Source organism: Lagopus muta, chromosome 2 (genome assembly GCF_023343835.1).
Source record: "Lagopus muta isolate bLagMut1 chromosome 2, bLagMut1 primary, whole genome shotgun sequence".
NCBI lineage: Eukaryota > Metazoa > Chordata > Aves > Galliformes > Phasianidae > Lagopus > Lagopus muta.
The window spans coordinates 80,933,074-80,959,513 of record NC_064434.1 but is presented as its reverse complement, the minus strand read 5'-3'; the positions used below and the strand labels follow the sequence as shown (position 1 = coordinate 80,959,513).

Here is a 26,440-nt window from a genome sequence, read left to right as displayed (position 1 = left end):
TATAAATGATAGCACAAACACCTTTTGTATATAAATATGCATATTTTTGCTCAGGAATAGGTACACATGGTACAGCTTTTTGAACTCAAAACTTTGTTCAATATTGCATATAGACCATATATATATACACATGTATATTTTTTTAATTTCCATTTTTGGTTGGTCACAAATTAAAAAAATAAGCTGTTAAAAACATACAGTTATGACTATGTAAAGAGAACAAATAGCATAAATTGCATCTACATATTTCTTGCATTTCTTACCTGGTTAAAGTAATTTGAAATATTTTATAGCCAGCAATATAGGAAGCCAACCTTGAAAGACTCTGTTTTCCAGAACCGCCAACTCCAACAAGTAAAGCATTGCCATACGGGGTTCGAATTATCCGGGAAATCTATATAGAAAAAAAGAACAGTGCACAGAAAAAACCCAAAACATGAATTTGAAAAACTAAAAATCTGTTATACAAAACAATTCATTTAGTAGAATACAATGTAAAGATTATTAACAGGACTGTGAGTCTTGATGAAAATTTTTCCTCGCAGAATAACAATTTCATTTTCTTTAGGAATTTTGTGGAACTGAAATAAATCTCACATAACTCTATAGGATGGTTATAATTAGAGGTACACATAGGACTTAAATACATAAATATATATATATGCTATATATATATATAGTCTCTTTAAGCTATGTTGAATGTACTGTACTTAAAAATACAAATTAAGAAAACTATCTAGAGGAATGAAAGCTACATTAATTTTAAGAGTTTGAAATATTTGATATTTTTGCTGAAGAAAATAATTTCATCATGACCATCTATTTTATCTACTATCTTTTTCTTAAGTTATTTCTGTAACAATTTTCTCAGATACAAAACTTACTATTCTGCTGTGGTTTTTTTTTTGTTTGTTTGGTTGTTTTTTTTTGTGCAAGTTTCTTATTTCTTCTGAGAACTTGTCTGTATACATCACATCTGTCTTGGATTTGTTATATGGCAGTGAACTATCACTCTTGAATACTATAGTTTGCTTCATGGATTACATACAGCTTTTGAATTCTATTGATCTGTTCCTTAAAAGAATTTTTAGTTTTGTATGCAGTTCCCTCTGAGTGTATCCACATTTAGACTTCTATTTCAACATCATTATGAGTGTAACAAAAATCTATTGCCACAAGAATTGCAACAGTGCCTTTCTACTGCACACATGCATATCCCAGGAAATGGAAATTCAAAGACTTACAACATCTTCTGAAATTTACCTACCACTACATTGAAAGAATCTAAAAATAAAATGTTTATTTCTACCCAAATTTCAAAGATAAAGAAGTTATTTAATTCTCTGGAGATTAACGAGAGAAGAATAAAACTTCTCTTTTTCTGTTTTGGTTTCAAAGTTGCTTCCACATTTACTTTGGCAAACATATCACCAAGTTCACATATTTCTGAAGCAACACAACTTCTTAAACCAGAGGCACCATGCTTCCAACAAAGCACATGCTAAGCTTTTTTTTTTGAAGTTAACTTTAATTTTGACTTCAAATGAGTTCTTCCCTTATGTCTTGCTTTCTGGATAGGGGTTCAATTTTTTTTTTTTTGCCATCTGAGACCTTCTTCTAGCCTACAACTTTCTACTGCAGCTCATATTTACGCCTCTTATCTTGTTTCTCATCCAATCAGACTCTACCTCACATTGTTTTCATCACGACAGGTACATATCCCCTTGAAGTGCCTTCTGAATCCTTAAAGATTAAAGAGCACTGTATATTAACTATATATATAGTTAAGCTAGTTAAAAAGTAAAAAATCCCAAACCTTAATAATATGCGTCATTGCATCCTTAAAAAACACCAAGTCAAGAAACGATCCTCTAATGTAATCATTGTATTGTCTTTGATACATTTGCAATTTTTCACAAAGAAACTCAAAGCTTGGAATCTGAAAGATTAAAAATAAGTTTAAAAAAAAAAAAATCAGTAATAACATTAGCAAACCACATTAGCACATTTCTTCAGAATTTAAAACCCTGCAGGCATTTTCATGCTCTAACATGAGTTCATATTTTAGTCACACATAATGAAATTATCCTTTTAAATCACTTCAGTGCATGTGCCTGTGTGTAAGCAGAATTCGTCACACGCTGTAAGAAAAAAAATAGGGGCAAGGAATGTAGGAATGAAAAAGCTACCTTCATATGGTAGGTATAGACAAATGTGCTGCAGATATTCAGCAAAACTTTCTGTATGATACGAATTTGGCAACATAACGTACTTTAAAGGAAAACTACAGTGCTGAATATTTTGGTGTAAAATGAAATACCTCCTCATAAATTTTTGGTGCTTCAAACACAAAATCTTCTGGTTCATCACCCGTTGGTTCAGGTACGTCCCGCAGAAAATCAACAAAATATGGCTCTGTTTGAGGAACTGATACATCTGTACCCACATATTCTTCTATTGCTTTTGTAATAGTTTTGTCAAACCAGGCTATATCCTCAGGAGTAATAAATCTAAAAGTAATAGATAAGCCTAATTAAAAAAAAAACTTCAGTAAGAAGAAAAGCGGATAATTAAATACTAAAAAACAAACAAACAGAAAACACCAAAACTTTGTAACATTTCACTGGAAAATATGTAGTAGGCAATAGCTACCAAAATGATAAGGCAGTATTCACAGAATTTAAGCACTTTCATGTTCCACAGGTACAACATTCAATCATTAGAACAGAGGAAAACAAATCTCTGCATTTTACCAACAACTATGTAAAGACAAACCACTTAATTTCTCAGATGAAAAGGTCTGAATTGTTCCAAAATAACCACGGCTAAGATTCCCTTACATTCTTTTGACCAGCAGTGGAATAGCACAATTTCTGTTATTACCATGCCGTCAGTGAAACCGCAATGAAACAAATAGTGAAAGTCAGCTGAAAACTCTCGATTTCATTTACATTTTTTATTTCATTTCAAGAATATAAATTGAAAAATGATGGATAAGATTCCTTTTTAGATTTCTCATATGCATTTTCTAAACTCAGTATTTGTATATAAGGTGAGAAAGCAAGCAGGGTTTCCAAATTAGAGCTCCTCTGGGATATTTGAGCTCATCATATATAGCAATAACTTCAGTCTGTGAATGCATCCTCCTTCAAAAAATAAGAAAGCATCTGCAAAATGATTCAGAGTTTCCATGAAAGAAGTGGCATTCTAGAGGGTATGGGAAAGGATGGTAATTAAAAGTGGTTGACTGTGATCTTTGTTCTGCCTGAAACTGTTCCTAGCATTTACCTAGAAAGGTAAGGACAGTTCTTTCGTATACCAATTTCAAGCATGTGTGATTTCAAAGCTTTACTTATCTTCCTTGTTTTATTTCTGCTTCAAATTGAGTACACGTTGAAGTCCATATACCAAAGTATAATTATAATGATTTTACCTCATCTCTCTTATAAGAAGTTCTGTCTCCGTTTTCTTAAGACAATTGGTTTGTATCATTGCTCTTTCCTTGGAAGGTTACTGGAGTAACAGTTATTAAGACTGACTGTGCCATTGTTATGTTATTTGCCTGCTACAGCAATGAATCATTTGCATCAGACTGCACATACTTGACATTTTAAAATAAACTCAATTTTAGACTTCTACAACTGTCTTAACACTGAAAAAATTCACTGACAAAAGTGATGGCAGGTAATTGCTAAGTATCGCCATTTCATGGTCTCCAGGTTAAATTTAAAGCAAAGTCAGCATAACATGCTCTTTTGTGTCTTGCTTTCATTTTATAAAGTAAATTCAATGTAATAAAATCATTGATAGGTACTTTGAAAATTAAATGTTTAACTTCAATATTTTAATTAGAAAGCCTGCATTTTGTAAAAAAACGTGAAGGCTGTTCCTCAGGCTATCAGAAAGTAAAATAATTAGGTTACTTAAAATCAACAGTAGTTGTGGATATATGTTGCTTTTTACATGCAGCCACCTTACCTCTGAAATTTCACAGAAAATTGAGACATTGTAGAAAAAAATATTACTGAATCTTTAACACATTGTGCTGATAACTATCTGTTTCATGAATCATTTAAAGGAGTTTTTGATGAGAATGACTATTTTTCAATCATAGGCTTGTGATGATTACTTTTTCCAATGAAAAGATCAAAGCAATTTCATATTATTGTCTGTGGGCCACAGTGTCAAATTAGATACTGTACAATCCTCTTATTTTTTTTCAAAAAGAGACTGGATGATAACCTATTAGCAGAGAACATGACATCTGTTGGGATTACACCATACAACAGAGACTGTGCAAAATAAGAGAACATTTTTCATATTTGCCTAATTACATTTATCTTGTTAAATAATCATAGGGGTATGAGCATAAAATGAAGTGAAAGGAAAATGAAAATGAAACCTACTAAATATAAAACGATACAGTTATGATACCTGTCAGCAATTACTCTAGTACATTCATGTTTAAAAAGTGCTAGAAGGATCGTTGTGTTTGTGCATTCTTCTGCCTTTATAGTTAACATCCCTTGCCAAATTCGAGAAAGGTCTCGAAGGTTGAAGATGTAGTGGAATTTAGATGGTGTAGGCAGCATCTTTGTCTAAAGAAAAGTATTGTTAATATTCAAAATCAGTAATGTTTAGAATGAAATGAGAATACCATAAATTATACATTTATAAATAATTATGTACTTACTAAAATAACAAAAACACTAATTTTCTCATGTACTACTCTGGGCAAACTGTTTCTAAGAAGTCACCTAAAAATATCTGATCTATTTGGAAGCAGGATCTAGCACTTATAATGTGTGATTATCTCATATGTTGCTTTGGGCTTTAGAAATTAAAAATGATAAAGAATAAAGAATTTCACACTCTGTTGCCAAGTTATAGTGATTAAAGCTTTGGATAACATGAATAAAACTATAAGAATGAATGAAATGATACAATCATTCATTTGTCATATATACTTAAATCTGGTATTTTCCAGATTCTTTCTCCAACAGTTATTCTTAAGGGGTATGAGCTCAGATGAGATAAATAAAATCATAGACTGGTTTGATCTGGAAGGGACCCTAAAGATCATTTAGCTCCCCCCATGCTATGGGCAGGGGCACCTTCCTGTAGGCTAGATAAGCATACTGATGACAATAAAGCTTTCTCTGTAATTCATACCTTTGTCCACTGCCACAATATTCTACCTGTTGGGACCAATTTTTCCACCATATCAGATACTTCAGAACTAAAGTTTCTACATGAATGAAAATACCCACATCCAATAACACCTAAAAAGATGAAATGAAATACATAATTAATCTCGGGGTGCACGATGTAATAATTTAATTTGTAAGCAACATTAAAAAACAAATTTTAAATTAATTTGCTTTTGAATTATGGATGAAATAATATTGTCTCTCTTATCCATGGCTCTTCTGAACTGGTGTAGAAACAATTGGAGTCAAATGTACTGTCAAAAGAATTTTAGGAACAGAAGTTTGTTCAGACAATGCATATGTATTACATATTAAGATTATGAGCAGTGCTCATAATCTTTCAGAAAATCAATTATTTTCTTAGCAACTATTTTTTGCGCCTAAAATCAGAAAGGCAAGCGTTAAGGGGGATTAATTTCTGTTCCATGGCAGTATTTTGCTATAATACATCTTCAGTTGTTTCAATGGAAGTAGTCTGTATTTGCATGAGATGAAAATAGACAATGTACTTCTACACATTTTAAAGAAATTATTAAAAAAAACCAAAAAACAAAAAGCAGAAAAAACAGAGAGAAGTACCGAAGATTTTGTCAATGGATGCATTGGATGGCAATGTGCAATTGAATATACAGAATTGTCTTTTTAAACGCTGTGGAATATCATTACGGCCTCCTCCTGGATGTATCATTGCTGCTATTATTTGTACATCTACAATAGTGGTGAAGTCTCCAGGTTTATCTAAGTTGTACATTCCTTTCATTTCCATCATTTGACGAACAATTTCATTTGTTATCTGTAAGTTTATGTAACACACAGATCAGAAATTCAAGCCAAAACATATCATGGGACAATTTGACTTCTTGTAATGTTACCATTAACACCCACAGAGACTTAGTCCAAACTCAGATTAAATTATTAAATAGCATTACCAATGACTTAAATTTCATTAAAAATTTGAGAAGTCTCCTGATCTCCTTATATATGAAAAAAAATATCAGTTCAGAATAGACTGTACTTTTAAAAAACATACCTGATCTCCCCATTCATTGACAACTGGCATATTGATATCATCAATAAAAACAGTCATTTTCCTGCCTCCAGGAGGTCCATAAGTACTTCCAACACGTTTATCCACATAACTTTCTATTGTCCTCTAAAAATTAAAGAAAGCTCTTGGTTTTTTATCTAAAGCACAATATATATAATGTATTGATTAAAAAAAAAAAAGTCTAGCTTTCTTTTACAACACTTTACTTAACAACGATTTCCTCTTCTTTTTAGTCGCTTGGCATTGATAATGAAGGAACTCTATTCAGCTACTGCAGTTCTCCAGACTTAAGACTATAATATACAACCCAACTCTAGCTACCAGGAAAGTTTTCTTAAAAATGACAAAACTAAAATGTCATTTATTTTAGTATGGTGCATTATTTCTACAGGAAATATAACATCTTCTGTGAAGTCTGTTACAGTCTTCAAACAGATCAAGATTAATGCAAGAAGAGGGAACTGCAAATATAAAAGGAAAAGAGGAGATTGGAAATTATCAAGTATGTTGCATATCTTTTTTCTCATGCTTCACAAACAAGAAAGAAAGACTGGGACACAATTTGTATAAGCAAAAAATATCATTAATCGAACAAGAAGTGAAGGGTCTTTAGAGAAAAAAATTCTTAAAATTCCATAGTGAAAAAGCACACAGTAATCACAAATCTATGCATCCCTGTATGAGTGACTATATTTCACTCTTGTCTGCAAAAAACAATTATCTTACGGAATTTTCTGAAGACTTTAAGTACTCAGGCAAAAAAGTTCCTTTAAACTATATTTCTACCTTACTTACCTCAAGAACTAATTACATTTAAGTATATATTCAAGAATTGCTTAAATGGTATCTTTTTACCTGAAACATAAATGGTTCTGTGGCAGATGAAAAGTTTACACATTTTGACAAATGTTCTTCTGGATTATATTTCTTCACGTATGCCTTAATCATGACAGTCTTTGCAGTTCCCTGTTCTCCTATGAGCAAAACTGCCTGCAATAGACATTTAAATTCCATAAGTGGTATCAAAACTGTTAACTAAATACGCATAACAGAGCTATTTTAGACAAAGGGAATTTTCCTCTAATACTTTGGTCTAATATTAGATGGCATGTTGTTCTGATAGTTTTCTCAGTGTGTCCATATGCAATGACATGTATGTGTTTTTCATACCACCTCCGTTCTCAAAGACAGATTACTTACTGGATCAAAACATAAAGTATAAAGAGAGAATGTTGTAGAGATGTGGGTATTTTTGTTTGCTTGTTTTTTTTTTTAAAGCCAGTTCCTTAACTTTTCTATTTTCTAACACATTCATTGCAGTAGTGATTCGCAGCAGATGACCTTAAGGAGGATTTTATTTATAATGGAAAGTGGTCTCAAACATCTAATCTGAATGTTTTTTCAAGTTGTTTTCTTAGTAGATATTTTATTTTTGCCCTCACTTCTAATATCTCATTTCCTGGTTAATCTGTATGCTAAGCGTCATTTTCATGTAAAAAAACCCTAATAAATACATCAAGAAAAAGGAAGTTTTTCTAGTTTCCTTCTTGTATTGGTAAAATCTGAGCTAAAATCAGAATGTTGCTAAGTAAAGGATTAATGGTGTAGTGGTACTTCTTTCTTTTAAAACTCCTATAGAAATCTCCCATTTCATTTCATGAAAGGAAGCTAAATAGGAACCTCACTTTTTTCTTCAGACATAAGAGTCCTTCACGTTTTCATCCTAATTATATCTGTTTGACAGATGCCATTCTCTTCATCATTACTGCATGAAACAAATTTAATCAGTTCAAAGAGGGGCGTATTTATGGTCACTATACTTGATAACACAGGAGATCTCTGACAATATTGTATTTGAAGTGCATTTGAAGTGAAATATTTGAATATTTGTCAGTCTCTTCTACTTTAAATTAATGCTCTCCAACAGATAACCATGATGATCCCATATGGTTTAATTCCTTATCCAATTTCTTGAATATCCAAGAGATCAATTGACCGCACTAACACAGATAGTAATAAACTTTGGAGAATCAATAAGTCAGACAAACATCACTTTTTTTTTTTTAAAATCTAGTTCCTGTATTTCAGCTGTAGTTGGAAAGAAAGTTCATGCTGTTATGATCTGATTCACAAGAGAAAATAATAAATGCATTCCTCAAATCAAAATTCAATGTCTTAGAAAATAGGAATGCTTGAAAATAAAGCACACTGACTGCTATCATAGATGGGAGAATTTAGCTCAACCAAGATGCAGACACTAGTTCCATGGTACACTGAATTCTGAACTCAAGAAAGGTGGGTAAAACCATACATTACAGGAGCACTGAATCGTGAAAAGGAGTATGGCTAAGAAACTATCTTTAGAATATTTCAGTATTCATTGTGTGCACTGTAATGATTGCACAAGAACGTACCTGGAAATATTACAAATATCTCCCAAGGCATTGACATACAAAGATTAATCATTTGTTCTCAAATATCAAGATTTGGTATGTTTTTATAATCTGTGTCAGATACAGGAAAGAGACAGCCACATTATGATCTCAGGAACAGTTTATCAAGTCCAAGTAAATGGTTTTGTGCTAAATCCCAGAATTTCACAGAAAAGCCAAGTTCCATCACTGGATCATGCACTTTTGGTATTTCTAATATTGGCTTCAGATACCAAGAAAGAAGTACTCTGAACTGTACTTCAGAATCCAGCACAGGTTTCCACACTAAGTTGCTGGGGCTGTTAATAACATTGTGCTAAAGCAACTGTGGCTTTTTCTCGTCTGTTTGTTTTTCCAGAGCATCAACTGTGCAAATAGGACTATACATATTTATGTTGTAAATAACTATTGTTTGATGGCCTTTTGGCCATGATACCAGATTGGATTTTACTGGTTAAATCAATGTATAAAGTATTTTCTCCTTTGCTACAGTCAGGGAAAATGCTATTAAATACAGCTTTCCTAATGAAAGAAAAAAAATGCAGTAAAGGCTAGTGATTTCATGTTTATACTGAATTGACACGTGAAGCTCATTATCCTTATTTTTCTGTTCAAAAAGCATAAATATGAGGACTACGGTGCAAATACTACGAACAAGGTTTTAAGTCTTTTCTCTAAAAAAGATGATATGTTGTTGGGTTTAAGTGTTAAGAGAATAAATATTTTATTAAAGTATTTTAAACCTTCTTGGGGGACAGAAAAAACTATAGAAGATTCAAGTTAAGGAAATAAAAACAGAGTAATACGTAAATAATGGTGCAGCCAGAAAGCCATGGCTAGAGACAGAGAATGACTGCAACCCTCAATTACCACATATGTAAGTTTCTGTTTTTCTACAATTAAAATAATAATTTTGTACTTACTTTGTGCTGTTTTGCAATTGTGTTTATCAAAAACTGAGTTCTGACATTGTCAACATTTGGAACCAGAATAGATGCATAGTCTGGGACATTATCTGTTGGATACACATACTCCTGAACACTTTTACTCCAATGTTCCCAATCACCTGAAATTAAAAAAAGAATGTTAGTAAAAAAAAAAAAAAACAACCCTATAAAATATAAAAATATATAAAAATAATGTGTACTATTTAAATATACATACAGCTACTTAAATAAAAAAGTCAAAACAATGGTTACCTGAAAACTTGTTCTTATTCTGCTGGTGAAAAGTTACAGAATATGAAAATATGGGTGGTGTGTATAAACTAAATCAATATTGCTGGCAGGAAAATAACTGAATTTGGATAAATTAGAAATAGATGCATTCCCATGACAATATCATGTAATACATCAGTAAATTCTTAGAGAAATGTATGTACCTGCATTAGTTTACCTATAAATTCCCTGTGGAAAATAATATACTATTTGAGGTCTTATGAATTCTAAGATTTACTAGTGATTATCAAACATGTATCCATGATTAAACATGTAACAGTGATTAAAAGTGGAATTTAAATCAGGTCATATGTTTAACAAAAAATATTGTGAGGAAATTAAATACAAATGTAAAATTAAATTAATCTAGAACAGACTGGAAATAAATTATTCTAAAAACGTAGACTGGTTAAAGATAAATAACAGAAAAAAAACCTTTAAGAATGAAATTAAAAGCAAAAGAAATAAGAAAGTATCACTGGTGAGAAATGTATCCCTGGTTTCCAACTTCTTATCTTGACAGCTGATGCATAGAGAATATGAGCTACTACCATACTGCCAAAATCTTTACTCATACAACCAAGGAAGAAGTAGTAACTTTAAAATTCTAGTGAGTCATATTAAGTTATAAAACAGCAATAAAATAACCATCTTTTTTTATTATTCAGATTATTCTTACCATAATCAGTGACATAAAACTCATACATCGTTTGATTGGTGCCAGGGGGAATTTCTGGTAAATCTAATTTGTTATCATGAGCTCTGATGAAGGCTTCAAGTTTATCTCTGCTGTCCAACTCCAAAAGGGCGCCTAAACTCCACATTATTCCAAAGCAGAACAATTTATGCAGATGAGATACAGACGATAAACCACCTTCTTCCTTCGATGGAATCAAACCTTCCAGAAGATTAATGGACTGAAAATATTTTAAAACATAATGCATTAAGAAAGCATCACATAATCACTTTTTAATTTTATATCCCCATATACGTATTTACATAAATTATTCACATGTATTCAAACTTTAAATTATAATTGAAAACAGGTACAGATTACAAAAGAATAACATAAATTCCAGAATATCGAGGAATAACATGACATTCAGAACTGTAAACCAAAGAGAATAAAGGTATCCATGTAAGCCTGCACATTTTCAAAATTACTTCAGTATTTTGACAGTCAAATATTCTTTTAAAATACATCTACTGAATAACGTCAGTTACAAGCTAGAGTAATTGAGCAATATTTTAAGAATATTTATAGTATCTATCGGGATATTCATAATTCCAAAAACAAATACCCACCAGTAAACATTATAATTTATGTGCCTCCTCACCACTGGAAAGTCCTTAAAGCATAATTTTCTATCTTTAAGCATAGAAAAATTTTCAATTGCTGTTTAATGTTTTTATCTCAATTATGGTCAAATATTGAATATATCACATCGACTTCTATTTTGTGTTAAAAAGGAAATAAATCTTTGAAGTATTAATTTTTATGATTTCTTCCCTCTCTAAGGAACTAGATTCCAGAAACCTAGTAACTCGCTATTTATTGTTGCCCTCAAGCCAGATGTTTATTTTGATAGTCTTAAATAATATCACTTATAAGACTTTTTTATACATAGCAGTATCAAACACATTGGTTCAAAATATATCTTCCTAACTGAGAATCAGATTTTCAGTCAGCACCTGGAATTAGCTTTTTAATAAATTATTTATGCTGTCTTAGATCATAATCTCATATTTCACAAGTAGGAAGTAATGCAGTACCATATACAAACAAACACACCCACACAATTATATAAACACATATGTAATAATATCTATATGAAAAAATATATAATACAGCCTAGGGACCTAAATAGTTTAAATACTTTTAATTGCTTTAAAAATCGGTTTTAAAAAGATGATTAGCCACTATTAATTATAGTTAAGACTGTTAAAATAATGCCACTAATTTTCTTAGAAAGAAGAATTATAAGCTAATTATTTCAGAAACAGGCTGTATCTGTTTATCTGAACAAAATCTGTTCATCCTCTCAAACATAACACCACTTTAAATTTTTCCCATGATGCATTGGCTTATAAAAGTATTTTGCGACAAGTTTTTGGAGAAAGAAAACAGACAGAAACAAATAGCTTCAAAAATACACAAATGGTTCTAAAAAGTCAGATGACAACACTTTTTCCCAGCATCTCATCTGTAACAGTGACCAAAAGTGGACACTTTCTGAAAAATAAAAACAAAGGAAAGCTATGACAAATCCTACTGGTACACTCTTGGCTTGCAGTGGTACTGGCAGTGGTACTTCCTGTACTCTGCCCAGCGTAGGGCTTTCAAAATCAAATAGACTTTCTCTGGGTTTAGTAATCATTTACAGATTTTTCAACCATGAAAATTTCAGGGCTGGTCTTGAACGTACATAAACTTTTACTATCCATAACACCCTTCAGCAAGACGTTCCATCGATCTGCTACGTACAGCACAGTACAGTTTGTTTTTTGCTTGTGTCAACCTCTCCATGAATTTCATCTGCCATTTCACTACCAATTTATTCAGTCTCATAAAGTCTGTCTATAGTTCTTCATGGTTAGCTGCTTTGTCCTCAACACCTTGAACAATTCAGTCATCAGTAAACTTCTTCAGCTACAACTTTTCCTAGTTGTTTATTAACATTTTGAGTGGCACCAGCCCACCGCTGTTGCCTCAGGATCAATTCTATCATCTCTACTTTGTAAGAATTGCTCCCTTATTTCAATCATTTGTTTCCTATCTTGTAATCAATTATTTTTACCTAGAAATGTATCACTTGCCTTTTGCTATTATTGCTTAGGTTCCATGTAAACCTGCGGTAAAGAGCTTCATTGAACACTTTTATTTCTTCATGAAGACCACATTAATAGGAAGCTGACTTTCCATATATACTTACAAGGTGGGATAGCCCTAAATAAAACTGTTGACTCTTCTCAAATCAATTTTACTTGTCTATCTATTGAGGTTGTTCAGAGGAAGATAAACAGCTAAAACACAAATATAAAAATAAAAATGGCAGAAAAAAGATAATCTGGAAACAGTGGTAGAATATATACAGTTAGAAAATCAGTGGAAAGTATAAGGAAGAATCTAAGAATCATCACGTGACAACTGATTCATAAACAAAACAGCTGGAGACATGCAGTATAGGATTGGCAATCATAGTAGATCTGTGAAGTAAATATTTTTTATTATTAAAAAAACACTGATCGGCTCCCACTTGAAGAAAAACTCTGACTGACTGACAGGAAAGCAAAAGTAACTATGTTGACCTTGGAAGCATTGACTGAGAGAAATCACATATGGAGATAAAAACAGAATTATTCTCTGCTGAAAGTACCAGTAGGTTATTTTGACCTTTACTGCAATTCATTTGGTGTTTATGGAATTGGAACGAAACCACTAGCTTATTAACTGTATGCTTATGAAAACCAAATAAAGCCTTCAACTTCTATTCAACTCAAGACCAGTTTAAATATGAAGCAATAAGGAGAAGTTCATTCTGCACACTTCTAATTACTCCTGTATTCCCAAACTAATACTGAAGCTGTGGTTTTCTTCATCACAAAACAACCTTTTCAAATGAAACTTCATTGCTATCATATCATTCAATTTTGCAGATTTGCAATATCAATTCATACAAGATTACACACTAACTGTTTTACCTGCATAATGTAGTTACATTCCAGAAGCTCCATTTTTGGATTAAGGTTTAGTTTCATGTATGTATATGCTGGTTCAAAGATTCTGTCATACAAACTTTGCAAAATTTCAGCTTCTTGAGCAGAACGTTTTTTCAGCCATGACTGAAAAACATCCACAATGTTATTCTGTATAAACATATCACCAAATAAAATTAGGAGTAGCTAGCAATGACAATCTTACTTGTAATATTGGTCTCCAGCTAAGGGCAGAAGAGCTGATGTAGACCATACCCATACGAGAAACTGTTGCTGGAGAAGCATTCTCAATGTTGTGGACTTCAAATAACAGCTTACAAGTAGGAGACATGGGAATGCGATCTCCATTTGCTAGAGTGAGAGTCTTGTTATCATCCAAAACTGAATTTAGATTCTCAATCCAGATTGCATCTACAGGACCATCTAAAACCAGAAACACATTTTCACCTGGGGAAAAAAACAAAACAAAACAAAAACAAACAATGAAAAGAGCTATAGTTCGTATACTTAAAGAACAAGCTTATTGCAAATTCTACTGTCTTCACAGATTTTCATTATTGTAGGAACTGCACAGCTAGTTTTAAAGGCATCATCTCTGAAAGAAACAGATGACTATGGCATGCCTATATCTTTACAACATACATTTGCGATGACATTACTTATGCTATCTGCATAGAATCAGATCATCACTCCCTCATTCTCCCTCCTCAACAGGAAAAGAGGAGATATTAAGAAGACAATGCTCATGGCTTAAGGCAAAGACAGAAAGATTGTTTACTAGATACTGTTATGCAAAACAGAGTTGACTTGAAAAAAGTAATAAAATTCATATAAAAGATATTTATAGAAAGGATGTTAAGATAGTTGAATTTTTACGGAGGAGAGCAACCAACCAGGTAAAAGGCCTGGGGGGCACGTGAGGGGAGGTGGAAGTCACTTTGTCTAATTTGGACAAAAGGTGGCAGAGAGAAGACTTCATTGCTCTTTACAACTTCCTGCGGGAAAGTGGAGAGAGAGGTACTGATCTCTTTTCCCTGGTAATCAAAGGGAGCCTTGGCATCTTGGATCTCTGCCCTCTTGGCCCCTGTTTAATCCTTTTTAATCCCCTTTTTTTTTTTAAAAAAAAAAAAAAGAACCACCTTCTAGGAAGGTACCCTAGAAGAATTCCCTTTGATTAATACAAATATTTTTATTCTTTCAGATGCAAATGAATATTTCTGTGAAAAGGAATTTCAGTACACTGCAATATAAGTAGTCAATACAAGAAAAACAAGAAAATATTAAAGCTAGTGCAATAAGAACAAGTAAATCTTCACTGTAATTTATCAGTGCAGCCTAATACATCTGCACTGCAGAACCAAAGTGGCAAGGGAACAAACAATTTAATTATTGTTTTTACTGTTTAATGTTAATATTGAAACAATTGAAACAATAAGTTTTTAAACTCTTCCTCTTTCTTGTGAAGAGATGTGAAATATCATCTGTAGTTGTTTTCAAGAGGAAACTTCACCATATTTTCAAACTTGGGATTCTTGTCAACATCATTCATTTTCATGATAAACCAAATGTAGCATTTACATACCCTTTTTAGCTTTCAATGTTTTCCTCCACAGTGTAGAAAATATTCCATCTGTCCAATCATTAGTTGCAGCATCTAGTTTTCCAAACATCTGAGGAGCTGTAATAGCTTTGGGATTCATTCGCATTTCTCTATGAGGTTGTCCACATTCTGTCAGTGCTCTCATTAATATAGTTATGACCATTGTTTTTCCAGATCCACTGGGTCCAAGTGTCATCAGCCCATGACGTACTAGAGAAGTTTCATACAACTATTAAAAAGCAAAACATTTTGAGAAATATGCCTTTGGAAGATTTTTGTTTACACTTGTATGTGTTTGACAGTCACAGATTATAAATACATTAGACATTCAAGGTCGGGAACTCAGAGATCAGTTTGTATTTCCTTATTTGTAGCATTTTGTGGAACTGTACGTACTTTCGTATCCTTATCCATTAAACACCAAACAAGTTCACTATAAAATGGCTTACAGAACTAAATCTAGTCTTTTTCTGTATTATTCAAAAGGAAAAAAATGAATAGTAGCAAAATAGTAGCAAAACACAAGAGTGTATAATAATGAAAGTGCGAAAGCATCTTAAGTACTTCCTATGGGATTTTGTAAGTTAAGACCACACAACTGATTAACGAATCTAACACTTCGAGGACTTCCTTGAAGTATTTATGTACAAATTACTACAGTCCAAAATGCATTCTTATGCCCTGCTGCCCCTACGCTAGCCTACAAAACTCATGTTTAAAGAGCTAAGTACATAATTTCCTTTTTCATTCAAATAACTCAGATGCACTAAAATACATGGGAAAGGCTGAGTTAGCAGCATTCTTTAAGGTTTTTTTATTTTTCTTTTTCTGGATATAAATAATAGATTAGTCTTCCTAGTGTGGTTTACACATAGTCTTTATTTTATTCTTATACTAGCAGCACAAGTCTTTCAACGAGACAGTGATTTAACCACTAACATGGTGTTTTGACTTGCATTTGCTAAGAAGATACTACAATTTTTTTATTTTTTATTTTTTACCTGAACAAGCTTAAGATTCCATGGTGGATGATTAGTCAATCCTGCTTCTTCTACCTGATTAGCTACTGCAGCCTGAAGCTCATTATACTTATTACTGTCCAACTGCAACCCCGGAAACAGATCATTGATAAGACTCAGAAACAAGGGCTCATCTTCGTCTATCTGAAAAAGTTATTCAGTGTTAAAGCCCAGCTATCCACAGCTCTTAAACCCAAATTGATATCTACTGTAAAATATTAAACAATAAGAATATAGTTTTTAAACACAAGTGCTTGTTCATAAGCACAGTCAGCTAACAAGACAAATCACTAAGCTGGCAGCATTTTCATAATGTCATCTGTATGTCATGTGAAAAACAAATTTGAAATTTATTTCAGTTATTTATGCTGAATATCATACCCTACAGATTTGGTACATACGCTGGATTTATGGCACATAAATTTGATGCATATACAAATTATTCCATTTATTGATAGTAATCAGCCTACACCCATTAGTATGTAAAACATCACACCCCAGACAAACCACTATTAGATTAATTAATTAATTACTATTAGATTCTTACCAGCTTTGAAAGATTCATATCTCTTAGCCCCCTCATAACAATGCTTAATTCGCTTTCATTTGGTCTGGCCCTTTTTTGAGTTCCGAGAGTCCTAAGTACTGAAAGGATATTCCTCAGACCAAAGTCATAATGAACCTAATAGAATGTGAAAATATAGATCATGCATCAATAACAAGTTCTCTACCTTTATTTCATTAGAATAGCAAATCTTACTTGTCTGTTCTATACTATAGACACACTGCCTGGAAAAGTTAACTCAATTTGGAATTGTTGCTGTTCTTTAGAAATTATTCTATTAAAATAAACGACAGATAAGAAGTTTATTTTCAGGAAGGAGAGTATAACCTTTCTAGTTTGGATTTTGTTGACTTCATCATTTACGAACTGATATAGCAGCTATTTTGTAGCTCTCTACATCAGTGTTTTAAAAAACAGTATTTGCATTCTACCCTGGATAGTCCCAACTAAGGCAGCTTAAACCCAAGGCTTCAGATCAAAGCAGTGTTGTGAAATTCAGAGCAGTTCTGTAACTAAAATCAAACTTAAGACATTCCTCCTGCAGAAAGCTACAGATGCTTTCTCTTGATTTCACTAAGCATTTCAGAAAAATGAGACACAAGGTTAATTTTCCCTGCATTGACCACATTTAGGCAGACAGCTTCATATATGGGCAACTACAAGTTATATTTTTTTAAGAATTAGATGAATGTATGTATGTAACTACATATACAAGAACTTAGGTGGTTCAAAAATGTTAATAGAAAAACACTTGGATTATATTTGAACTATTTCAATATTCTACTAAAAGCATGAAAGTGATTGTTCAGAAACAACCTGCACAAATGAAAATCCAAAGGGTTGCATTGCATAAATACTAAGACAAAGGGGAAGAGAATGCATAACATTACCTGCTTAGTGAGCTGCTCCTCACAAAGTTTATAAAGAACGAAGAACTTCTGAGACAAAACCACATTATCAATAAATCCATAACTTGCAAGCTTAACTCTTATAATTATCTGAAACACAATGTTTTCCTTTTAGAAATAAGGGTGTTGGTTTTTTTGTTTCTTTGTTTTTTAATAGATGAGCAAATTTAAATAGTCAAATAACAAAGTACATTTTTTTCTTTCAGTTCAGTCATTAATTTTACCTGTCTATCTGGAACCATCATTGACACAGTTCTGAACAGAATTTTGAGATTTTCTGGTAGCTCTTGGCGTCCAGCATATCCAGGATTCTACACAAGAAAATAAATTGTGTTATTATTTGCATCAAATAATACTCTTTTTATTTTTTGAGAAAAGCAAGTTTATGCATAAATGCTTAGAGCTGTTGAATTACGTCCTTTCTCCACTAATGATTAAAATATGAAGTAGAAACTTCAACCAAACTATGAATTTAATAATTACATAAAATTGCATTATAACTGAAATTGTCTATCATAATAAGCCAGTAATTATAATTTAAAATTTTTGTGGAATAAAATCTACTTGGTTCATCGCTTCTAGTGTATTCCCAGAGCTCTACACTGAGATTTCAGCAAGATAAATATGATAAAATGAAAGGTCATCATTTTCTCTAGAGTAACTAAAGAGTAGATAGTTGATAGTAGCTTAACTCATACTGATCAAATGTTAGGCATTTGGGGAAGAGAATTTCCTAAGTATCGTTTAGAAGAGGTAAGTCGTAAAGATTCAATGACTAGCAAGAGCTGTGGGACTTATCTTTAATGTATATATACTGCAAGAATTTTTCACTTGTTGCCACTGTATGAAGGTCTCCCATAAATGTCACCCACAAAAGTCTCATGACGCAAGACACACTTTTTCATAATGCCTATGCTAAATCCAGGATTGGAGCACACAGCAGAGATCCCTTTGCCACAGAAGGCAAAACTGGACAACTTAGTATTGTGTCTCAACTAGTAAGCACATCCACATGAAAGAATTTTTTTTTTATTTTTTTTGGAAAACCTGTTGTCACAAACATACGAGGAGGGGGATCCCCATATTCATCCTCTGTAAATCAGCTTTACCTTTTTTTATCCCTATAGAGTATCCATTAGACAAGGCACATCTATTTGAAAACTGTCTTCCCTGGAAAGAAACCTTCAGGTTTAGGAAAAGGGTCTCTTTTCTTTTGTTCCCTCCAGTACTTTTCTCAATAATAATGTTAAAGCATTTCAGATTAAGGTAGTTAAGTATGTTACTGTTTTGATCCTCTCAACAAGCACAGAGAATTCTGAAAGTTTGGCCAAACTTCTAGGTTGATGACACAATGAACTGCAGTACAGTAATGAGGGGGTGCAATGTGCCGAACTGAGCAATAATCTTAAAGCAAAAACTAAGGCACGCAATTCATGGAGAATTATTTGTGCGTTCTCTAGTTTGGTCTATTTCTTAGCAACAGCTCCAACTAATTAATCAAGTAATTTCCTTTCACCTTGTCACGTCATTAATGTCATATGGCATAATTTGTCACTTCTAGGGAATTATTGCTATATTTACCATTGTTAGGAAAATTCCAAACTCCGGATTTAAATCTACACAGTCTCCATCAGAAAAAATGAACTGCTTTTTTCTTTCTTTTCTTGCTGTTAAAATAATATAAATTTGTTGTGCTGCAACTGACAAGACAGGCAACTCAATCCGGTTGAATTCATCAAAACATCCCCAAGATCCAGACTGTGCAAGACCTAAAAAAAAAAGGGATACAGAAATGTGTAATCTGCTTTTTCTCCAGGTATATTTGAGATACTTGAACTATGTTTGTCTTCTTCTTCAAATAACTAAATAAAATTGGCTTTATTTATCACCCTGGGGCTAAGGTCAAATTTCTTCCAAACCACCTGAGTATCTTCATATCAGTATTCAGCTTTCTTCAAAATGTTTGCTGGTGAATCAAAATCAGAAACATCTTTTTGTTATCTCAGGGCATTCTGCAGACTTTGGTACTGATCTTATCATGAATGGAACCTTTAAAGCGACAATTTAATTATTTTGCAAAAAGCAATGGCTCATCTAAAAAATAAATAAGGAGTGACTTACATCTTCAAAAAATTAGCTCTAAAATGTTGCAGAAAGTCCTGCTTTTTAACTTTTGTGTTTTCACTTTCAAAGAAGATGCTTTTAGAAACACACAGCTTTAAACAATTTTATGCTACAATTATTTCTTCAATAAAACAACAAAAATCTAAATAATTTCACCCTTTGCTTCTCAGTACAGACAATACTATAAGTTTGAAAAATCAACTGTCAAAAACTATATGGAATCCAACAAGCCATTTATCTGGGAGAGAATAACTTCATGCAGCAGTCCTGGCTTGGTGCTGACTGGCTAAAAGCAGTTTTGCAGAAAAGGACCTGGTGTCACCCTTAACAAATGAGCATGAAGAAATGCATCCTTGCAGCAAAGGTACCCAGCTGCTTATTATCCAAATGTTTGAGGGAAATCACTGTTCACTTTTACCTTACACTTGGGAGATAGCAGTTGTAGTAGCATATACAGTCTGAGGCTTTTCAGTAAAGGGAAGACATTGGCTTACTGGCACAAGCCCAGCAGGTGGCTGCCATGATTGCCAGGGTATGGAGGACGTGATTCAAAAGGGGGGCTGAGAGAATACAGGTTCTTCAGCTTGAAGAGAAAGCTAATTGAAAAGACTGCTGCTGTTTATTGGAGTTGAAAGCTGGGAAGTTGGAGCCAGGTTCTTCTCAGATGTAAACATTGGAAGAAAAGCCAATGGACACAAGTTGCAATATTGGACAGTCCAAGACAATACAGTTACCAAAAAATTTACCATGAGGTTGGTCAAACACTTGAACAGTGGCCCTGAAGTGTTCTAGTAATCCCTGGAGATATTTAAAACCAATAGGAATAAGGTCCTGGGCAACCTGCTCTAATTGATATGAGGGGGGGGGGCTATGTGACCTGTGGAGGTCCCTTCCATCCTATATGATTCTATGAAATCTTACCTTTGAAAATCCTACCCAAACCTCTGAAATCCATTTGATCAGAACAGTTGAAGACTACTACATATTTTCCCAGAGCCTTTCCCATGTCTTTCGTCGTTTCCGTTTTACCAGTTCCAGCAGGTCCAGCTGGAGCTCCTCCCATGTTCATTCCCAAAGCCTGAGCTAAAGTTATATAGCACCTATAAATGTTAAATCATATCAATTTATTAAACTGTGATGAAGATATGTTTAATATAAATACAATTTATCTGATATATTCTTGTGTTAAGGCATCAATTCTTCATAAGCAATACCATTGATTTCACTCAAATACATCAATTCCAGAGTGGTAAAATCATAAAATGCAGAATTTAAGCATTTCTAATAAAACAAGAAAAAGTAATGTGATCTTTATCTAGAACATTAAAAACTGTTAATATTAGATAAACTAGCACATAAATGAACAACAGAAAAGAATTTGTCATTAATTATTTTTGAAGCTAAAATGAAACAATTCTGATGTTAAATGATACCATTATCATATTTGGCAATATCTTAATCTCTATACCATTCACCAGGTTATGTTACTTTTGTGTAAATCTTGAAGTCTGTAGGAATAAGGATACGTGGCCCTCACCATAATTATTGATTAAAAATTTGAATCACCAATTTTTTTTTTTCAGTCCTGAAGAGTCTTGACTGCCATTTTAGTTATATGCAATCCTTATGATTTTCACACAGTTAAGTGTCAGAGTAATACTTGACCAAAATGAAGTGACCAAGTTTCTATACAACTGAGGAGGTATCTTCACTGTCAAACCAGTTCTAAATAACTAACATTGCTAAGAAGAATTTATTCAGAATTTTTAGTCTATAACTACCTAGTTCCTACGGATTAGATTGAATCATTGTGGTCTTTTACGTCAAATTTGCACTACAAGGTTCTTGATGCTTATTATCTGATTCTGTTAACTAATAAGAACTGTAGGTTTTACTTCTATGGGTCTATTGGAGTGGAGACAAAGTTGGAGTAGAAATTAAGTTTCTTGTCCAACAATATTTGATTGCTGAGTGAAGTACAATATACTGCAGAAATGAACTGAGCTTTCCATATTGTCACAACAGCAGTCCCACCTATACTGGAAAAATAAAAATATTCTAAAAAGCTGTACAGACCCATATTCCACATAAATAGCAAAATTAATAATGGTATAATGGAAGTTACTGCAATATATTGAGTGGAATTTTTGGCAAGTAAAGTATCTTTTGGCATATACAGCCTAGTTTCCCATTTGGCCAAAAGTGACACCTCAAGAAAGGAGTAAATTGAGGAAGAAGCCATGGAACTCTGAAGGAAAAAAAAAACAAAAAACAACCAAAAACCCAACATGAATCCACACTTGAAACAAAGTTAATGGTTGTTTCCCAGTACTAATAATTGGTTATCTTAGACTTTCAAAGACATTGGGGTAGTAAGGGTACTGCCTGACAAAGGTAGCAACAAAATCCTTATAGAATCCTTTATTACAGAGCTTGAAACATTTGATCCAATCTCTCTTTTCAGAATAGAAATTCTGCAAAAATTACACTAGTGTGTGATTACTCAGTTCTGCTAGTAGATCTCTTAAGACCATGGAATGATAAAACTGTTGTAAGAATGACTAAGTGTACAAAATAGTGGGAATGTATTTTACTTCTTATTTTTATTCTTTTTTCTTTTTTTATTTTTTTAAGGATACTGTTAAGCAAATGTAGGAGAAGACTTGATTATGACCTAGAACACACAGAGCTTAATTCAGAATATTTCTCCTTGAAGATACTATGTTAAGTAAACACTATATACATAAATGTTTATTACATATAATCTTGTTTCTAACCTGTCTGTAAGAGGTGTTATAACCAGACGTTCAGTGCAACCCAGAAATTCATTTTGGTAAATAAAATCAACATCTGTAATGGATACCAAAACTTGATCGAGATCCTCCTTGAAATAAAATCTAGACTGCTTTAGCCACTCAAAATCAGTTGGTGATCTGATGTGCATTTTTACCTTAAAAAAAAGTAAACATATCTATGTTACGACACTCATTTTATTATATTTGATAACTGCAATAAAATCCTAGTTTGCAAATAATTAGAATAATGAGTGATTTCTTAAGTTAGAATTCCTAAGAAGTGAAGTAAATATAAACCTCATATAATATTTAGAGATGCATTTTAAGCTGACTAACAAATGATCTGATCATTTCAATTGATTGTAATCAAATGAAGCTTAAATTACTTTGGTTGTGCATCTAATCCTCCAAGGGAAATTAGCAAGCCACATTATGTGAATTCCCCAAACACACAATAACAGAGGGTAGGATTTAATGGAGACATAGAAGATAAAATCTGTATATTCTAGTATGTTCATATCATGAGCAGTAAAAATATTGAGGAATAGATAGCATTTCTCACAGAATAAATGAACAAAGAATTTAGCAGACTCTAAGAAATTCAAGCAAATGACAGATCTTAGGATTGTTTTCATTTGTTTTTCTTCTGCATATACCCTTTAGAAACCATAAAGAAAATCCCAGTAGCCTGCTCTCTGAAGGAGCAGGAGAGACAAAGAATAAATTAGATGTTAGGGAAGACAACAGTCATTTGTTAGAAATCAAAACCTGCAGTTTACCAGATCATCAAAAATATCACGCTGGTGTACGTGTATGGTAATAAGTGTTTCAAACTTTCCCCTGTCGAAGCTGGAAAGATCATGTGTGGTCTGGCTAATCAACATATTCAAAATATCCAGAAATCTCCCATTGGTTGCTTGCATGATTTTTTTGTCCTCTTTAGCATTCTGTAGAGCTTCTTCAGAGTCACGCGTCCACAACATTTGAATTCCCAGTAATCCAACCTACAAATGTAATGTGTGAATGAATACAAAATAATAACTTGTTCAATACTAACCCTTTGTTAAATGCTTTGGGCATAATGTGAAAATAAATTACGGCATCAAGAGTACTAAATGATTACTAGCTTTCGTTATGATAATACCTCACCATAATGCTCTGCTTGAGTTAGTTCATTCTGTTACAGGATTTCAAACTCCTAAGAAAACATTTTTTTGAAGTTACAAAAAATTATCATAAACTGAGATATGCACAAATTAAGCACAACCCTCAGTTTCACATACAATCCAGTCTAAGTGTACTCCAGCATCAGAAACAAACAGATCTTAAACTGTGGGGAGATATTCTGCTGAAATTTTTTCTCTGGCAGTTCACATCTAATTAAAGAACATTTTTTTTAAAATGTGTTCGTTTTCTACTGAACATGGGATGCATTACTATACTGATTACTGGTTGTCCTCACCAGAGCACTCTGAACTACAAAGTATTTTTTGTTTCAAATAAATCTGGGACACTGAGTGTAAACCACAGTCTCAGATTTTGGTTTCCACATATCCATGTAAATGACATTTGATTTCCATGAATCCAATTGATATCCATGGCAAAACATGATAGAAGAGAATTCTATCAGTACCTTTCTTTCCCACATTGTTAAATTTATAGAGCACCAAGACCTAACACTTTGACATCCACTTTCTACTTTTTGTCTCCAATATCTAACTAGTTCAAGGCTACAGAGGTTGTGAAGCAGGAAATATCTCCTCATTTTAGAATAACCAGGCTACCAAAAATCAAATTTATTTTAGAATGACAGCTGAGTTAGAGGGGAAAAAACACCTTTGGATGCAACTTTTTCCAAGCTGTCTAAACCAGAAGCATCTGAGACAGTGAAAAGGTAATTCAAAGGAATTAAAAGTATATCAAATATTTTTACGTATTATGCCTAATTTCTTCTCTGTCCTATAACAAAGCATTTATTTCTCTGTACCTTACATGTCTTGTCAAAAGACTATTTTCTTCTCTCCCTGCTCCTCCCACCCTGTCCACTACTTTCAACACAATTAATTTGTGCAGTCTTAATAATCCTAACATTTGGATTGGGAAACAAGATCTTTCTTGGTGAAAATAAAGCCACCTCAAAACGTCTGACATGTAAGCAAAACAGGCAGCACATCCTTCTTTTTTTTCTTAAAGTAATATACATCTTAAATTCTGCTAAGATAAAAGCAATTGTCATAAACACGACTTTAAGATAATTCCGTTCAAAATCTAAATGTCCTGACCAATTTTTGAAATCAGGAATGTACTGTCTGGTTTTAATATTTGCATATAAAATAATTATGCCTACTGCTGTAGTGATTAATAAATGGCAGGGTCACAATACAGAAAGGCTGAGAAACAGTTCATTATTTGCTAATGAAATTTATTATCAGTCACTAAGATGGAGAAGTCTCTACACAAACTAGAATCTTTGAAGATAGGCTTCTATTAGGTGTGCATTATAATGACAAATAAATGAATTATGAAGTCCCATAAATCTTCATAAGATGAGATAACCATAATAATAGCCCTTGCAAACATAAATTATGAGAGAGAAATCGATCTGCACAATAAATTTTCTTTGCATGTCAAAGAGGTTCAATAGCCATCACAGACAATGTAAGCTCTACTTTGCATTTTCTATGAGAAGACAAAATTATTTTAATGTGGATAACAAGAAAAATATTATGCTATACATTGTGTACCAAAATTGAGGTTGTAAAAGCTGCCTGCTACTGGTTAGATTTATACGCTTGTTTTCTCTTTAGGAAATTCCTCATATAGACAGTCCATTAGTCTATATGTTGTTTATTTCCTCAACGTGCAGTCTAGACTTCACACACAAAACCATGTTCTGTATTCTCACCTGTGCTGGAAAGTGATTGAGAAAGTTCAGCAAATCATATCCCGTGTCACTAATTTGGTAATATGCTGCCCTAATTACAGCATGCAATGAAATCTGCTGCACATGTAGTAAATTCTGTAACCAAAGCTCTACTGGTCCTTTTGCAATCACTGGAGTGTCCAACTGAGAAATAAATAAAAGGGAGAAAATAAGACATAGTTAACAAATTCCTGTTCAACACTGTTAGTTAAAAGATAGTTACTAAAGATCTTTGCACAAAAATCATAAATTTAAATACTATAAATACTGCAAAAAATTATAACAATTTTATTACATTGATGATTGAAACACTTACTCGTAATTAACAGCAATTCAACTTAATATATATATTGATATGTTGGATAATAGAGTGATTTATCTATTACAAGATTTCTGGGGGGGGGAGGGGGAGGAAAGGGAGAGGAATATCAGCAAATTACCGGTATTTTTTCTCCTTCTCTTGATATGACTGCCAGTATGCGATCATAATCCTTTTGGTGAAATTCTACTTCATTTATATTGTCAGATATGGAAAGCAGATGTGGCTGTAAGGATAATTCAAAAGACATTCAATAACATTAACATTAAATAACATTAGCATAGAAAAAAAAAAAATTGAAGCTAAGGTAATCATGTGAAGATTTCTCTGAACTTATGGATGAACTTCAGGCCATCCAAAGGTTATAACTGTAGAAATATTTGCATAGGATTTTATTTCAATCTGTTTTTTTTTTGTTATGGTTTTACAGTTTCCACTGGTGATCGAGAAGAACAAAAATCAGTTATTACATTAGATCTACTATCTTATCTCAGCTCTCAGCTACAATGCAGAGTAGCCAGACTGACTTAGCACTATGCTAAGCAACAAGGTCTCTCATGGGG

The 26,440-nt window shown here is 32.8% G+C and overlaps 1 protein-coding gene across 7 annotated transcripts in view; it reads right to left on the bottom strand.

Moving 5' to 3' along the window:
- Positions 1-26,440, bottom strand: part of DNAH8 (dynein axonemal heavy chain 8) — a 115,759-nt gene that overhangs the window by 38,799 nt on the left and 50,520 nt on the right. For all 7 annotated transcript variants that reach the window (XM_048935569.1, XM_048935570.1, XM_048935571.1 and 4 more), the window contains 23 exons: positions 25,999-26,103; positions 25,541-25,702; positions 23,415-23,639; positions 22,618-22,790; positions 20,762-20,940; positions 19,298-19,485; positions 17,941-18,027; positions 17,699-17,806; positions 16,791-16,925; positions 16,226-16,387; positions 15,207-15,453; positions 13,830-14,071; positions 13,610-13,750; positions 10,587-10,824; positions 9,614-9,756; positions 7,114-7,248; positions 6,241-6,363; positions 5,790-6,003; positions 5,173-5,282; positions 4,435-4,598; positions 2,321-2,510; positions 1,817-1,939; positions 264-394 (listed from right to left, as the gene is read on the bottom strand). In XM_048935569.1, coding sequence (XP_048791526.1) covers positions 264-394; positions 1,817-1,939; positions 2,321-2,510; positions 4,435-4,598; positions 5,173-5,282; positions 5,790-6,003; positions 6,241-6,363; positions 7,114-7,248; positions 9,614-9,756; positions 10,587-10,824; positions 13,610-13,750; positions 13,830-14,071; positions 15,207-15,453; positions 16,226-16,387; positions 16,791-16,925; positions 17,699-17,806; positions 17,941-18,027; positions 19,298-19,485; positions 20,762-20,940; positions 22,618-22,790; positions 23,415-23,639; positions 25,541-25,702; positions 25,999-26,103 — 3,725 coding nt within the window. The remainder of the gene's footprint in view (positions 1-263; positions 395-1,816; positions 1,940-2,320; positions 2,511-4,434; positions 4,599-5,172; positions 5,283-5,789; positions 6,004-6,240; positions 6,364-7,113; positions 7,249-9,613; positions 9,757-10,586; positions 10,825-13,609; positions 13,751-13,829; positions 14,072-15,206; positions 15,454-16,225; positions 16,388-16,790; positions 16,926-17,698; positions 17,807-17,940; positions 18,028-19,297; positions 19,486-20,761; positions 20,941-22,617; positions 22,791-23,414; positions 23,640-25,540; positions 25,703-25,998; positions 26,104-26,440) is intronic.